A 2911-nucleotide genomic window follows, 5' to 3' on the forward strand; every position below is an offset into this window, starting at 1 on the left:
GAAGTTACATAAATGTAAACCCCAAGAGGTAAAAATATCACATAATAATTTTTACAATCCACAATATAACTCACACAATTTTATGTAATAATATATGGCACTAATACAAAGTAAAAGGTCTAAAATGCGAAAAGAAATGTAAGTACAGAAGTATAGGGAAGCTTCTTTATACATGAAACTGTAGGTAAAAATATAAAGCTAAATAAAGTCTTGTCTGATGTCAAATAATATATGCCTTATCCAAGTGAGAATTTAGACTTAACAGAAGTCAGATAACTTTAAAAAATAGATTTTAGAATGACCTTTTATATAGTTATATGAAGAGTGGAAGAATGAAAATAGGAAGACAGTCTTAATGAACTGCACTCTGAATTCCACTGCCCAGAGTAGTTTGACAGCTAAATGCACTTCTAAGAACAGCTACCTTAACAAGATTGGCTCCAGTATGGATATAGTCTATTCCACATTTTTATACCACTTTAGTCTTTACCAAGTGCTTTCACATTCATATTACCTTAAATATTAAAACAAATAGGAAGAGATAATGACAGTGATGTAAAAACAAAATTGAAAGTCCTGAAAGCAAAGAAAGGAACATGAAGCAAAGAGGGAAATTCCTGTTGCTGGCTGTTGGTATATAAAATGCTCTTTACATATCAATTAAGAATTTCCTTTCAGGTTCAGCATTTCTACTCCCTCCCAGAAGAGTATCCAAGCCTAACCAGGAGCAGCAGCAGCGATAAAGAAACATGAACGTGAAAGGCATGGCTATAGTCTTGGCTGTAATACTCTCTGCTACAATTGTTCAAGGTATATTGTACTTATTTTTCACTCTATAAATTCCTTCTGTAGTATTTCTAATGTCTTTTTTTTGCTTTATCCCAAAATATATGAAAATTTTTTGTTTAATCTCACACATCAGAAGGTATAACTTCGACAGAATTTAGAGGAAATATTGGTTTTGGTTTTGGTTTTCTTTTTGGTATTGGGAACCGAACCCATGGCCTTACGCTTGCCAGGCAGGCATTTAAAGCCCAGAGCTATCTCCCCAGCAGGAGAGAGGAAATTAAGACACTAAACATAGTTACTAAAACCAGAGATAATAAACTTCAAAACAAATTTTTATTTGGATACAAAATCTAGTAAGAGGTTTACTAACAGTCTTCTGTTTAGAAGACTTTTTTAGGGAATTGTATAATGTTCCTGGAAAAATTATTCAGCATAAAAAAGAAAGGAAAAAAAAAAAAAAAAACAATAAGGCAAACAGCGAACAACTTCACATCTAATAAGTGCCCTTCATGTTTCCTGTGATTTTGTAATTAATAGTTTACAAATTTAAGGAGAAAATCATCAACATATAACTCAACTCCTTTATCAGTACACAAGTATCAAATACTTTTTGACAAATTACTATCTTCATCCTTAATGACAACTCATCTCATTTTTTCACCAGGATAATAAAACATAGTCATCTGTTCCTATTAGATGTATTACTAATCAACGTTATGATTTGTTGCTCTAGCCTTCCCTATGTTCAGAAGTGGACGATGTTTATGTATTGGTCCTGGACTGAAAGCTGTAAAAGTGGCAGATATTAAGAAAGCCTCCATAATTTATCCAAGTAACAGCTGTGACAAAATCGAAATTATGTAAGTAGTAGATTTGTTGAATAATATAATTGTGGAGGCTTTTTGTTTGTTTGTTGTGTTCATGTTTCCCCAACCAAAGCTTAATATTATTTTTTATCTTAAAAGTATTACTCTGAAAGCACATAAAGGACAGCAATGCCTGAATCCTAGGTCCAAACAAGCAGGCCTTATAATCAAGGTAGGTTGCTCAATTCAATTACTTCTATGATACATTTTTTTTTTAATCCAAAGCCAATCTTGGAGGAAAAAATAGACAACTGTAGAAAGATTCTGCTATGACCCTTTGTCTTTTTTTTTTTTTTTTTTTTTTTTTTAATGCTATACTGGGGATTAAGCTTGGGACCTTGTTCTTACCAGGCAGGTGCTTATGCTGCTGAGCTGTAGCCCCAACCCTGCTGTGATCCTGTGTGACATATTCAGACCTTGGTTATCATAGCATCCTTTTCTTACTATGTGTTTTTATATATCAGCTCTTAATTACTGGGAAAAAAAGAACAATTGTCTAATAAAATTCTAATTTTCTCATTATAGCAAGTTAAAAGAAAGAATTCTTTAAAACATTGAAATATGTGAAATTCTCAAAAAGATGATCTGAAAACCTAGAACAATTTCACTGGGACTATGATATCTCTAGAAGATTTAATACTTTTAATTATTTTGCTGTGACTATGAAAACATTTGTTTCTGAAAGTAATCTGTCTGTACTTTGAGCCATATTTCATATTATCTTTAGTTATGAAGGCAACATTAACATCATTAATGAAGTCAATTTCTTTAAACCTTAAGCATGCATATATGTAATAAAACATTCCTCAAATAATTTTTCATGAAAATAGTTTCCCAAATTTAAGGTAGTACATAAGTTCTTTTAAAAATTTCTTATGTAGCACTTTGTCTTATAAAAGATTAATTTGTGAAATGTACTGTAAAAAAACTATAAGCTATAAGAAATTGGTAAGAACATAAGTATTTTGTAATTTGAATTAGCACTGATCTTTTGAATTTTCAATATTTTTTCCCTGAGATATTTTAAAGGAATTAGGATACATGTGTTTACTGTACATTTTGCCTTTATTCTTATAAATGACAGTGTCTTATACACATTTTAAATATAAACTGTTGAAAAGTGAATGCCTGTCTGGTGATAATTTTTACTTTTTTTAAACTAAACTACATAATCTATCAGTTTAATTTTTCAGTTAACATGTTTACAATGCACCATGAACACATTGTCATGGTGAGCTGCTACCTGTAGAGACTGC

At 31.1% G+C, this 2911-nt stretch overlaps 1 protein-coding gene across 1 annotated transcript; it reads left to right on the top strand.

Moving 5' to 3' along the window:
- The first annotated feature begins 688 nt into the window (after positions 1–688).
- Positions 689–2603, top strand: Cxcl11 (C-X-C motif chemokine ligand 11). Its single transcript, XM_004647427.3, has 4 exons — positions 689–810; positions 1523–1649; positions 1755–1827; positions 2181–2603. The coding sequence occupies exons 1-4, from the start codon at positions 750–752 to the stop codon at positions 2211–2213; spliced, it is 294 nt and encodes a 97-aa protein (XP_004647484.2). The 5' UTR covers positions 689–749; the 3' UTR covers positions 2214–2603.
- Positions 2604–2911: the final 308 nt, after the last annotated feature.

The sequence above is a fragment of the Octodon degus genome, unplaced genomic scaffold (genome assembly GCF_000260255.1).
Source record: "Octodon degus isolate 3935 unplaced genomic scaffold, OctDeg1.0 scaffold00305, whole genome shotgun sequence".
NCBI classification, from domain to species: Eukaryota; Metazoa; Chordata; class Mammalia; order Rodentia; family Octodontidae; genus Octodon; species Octodon degus.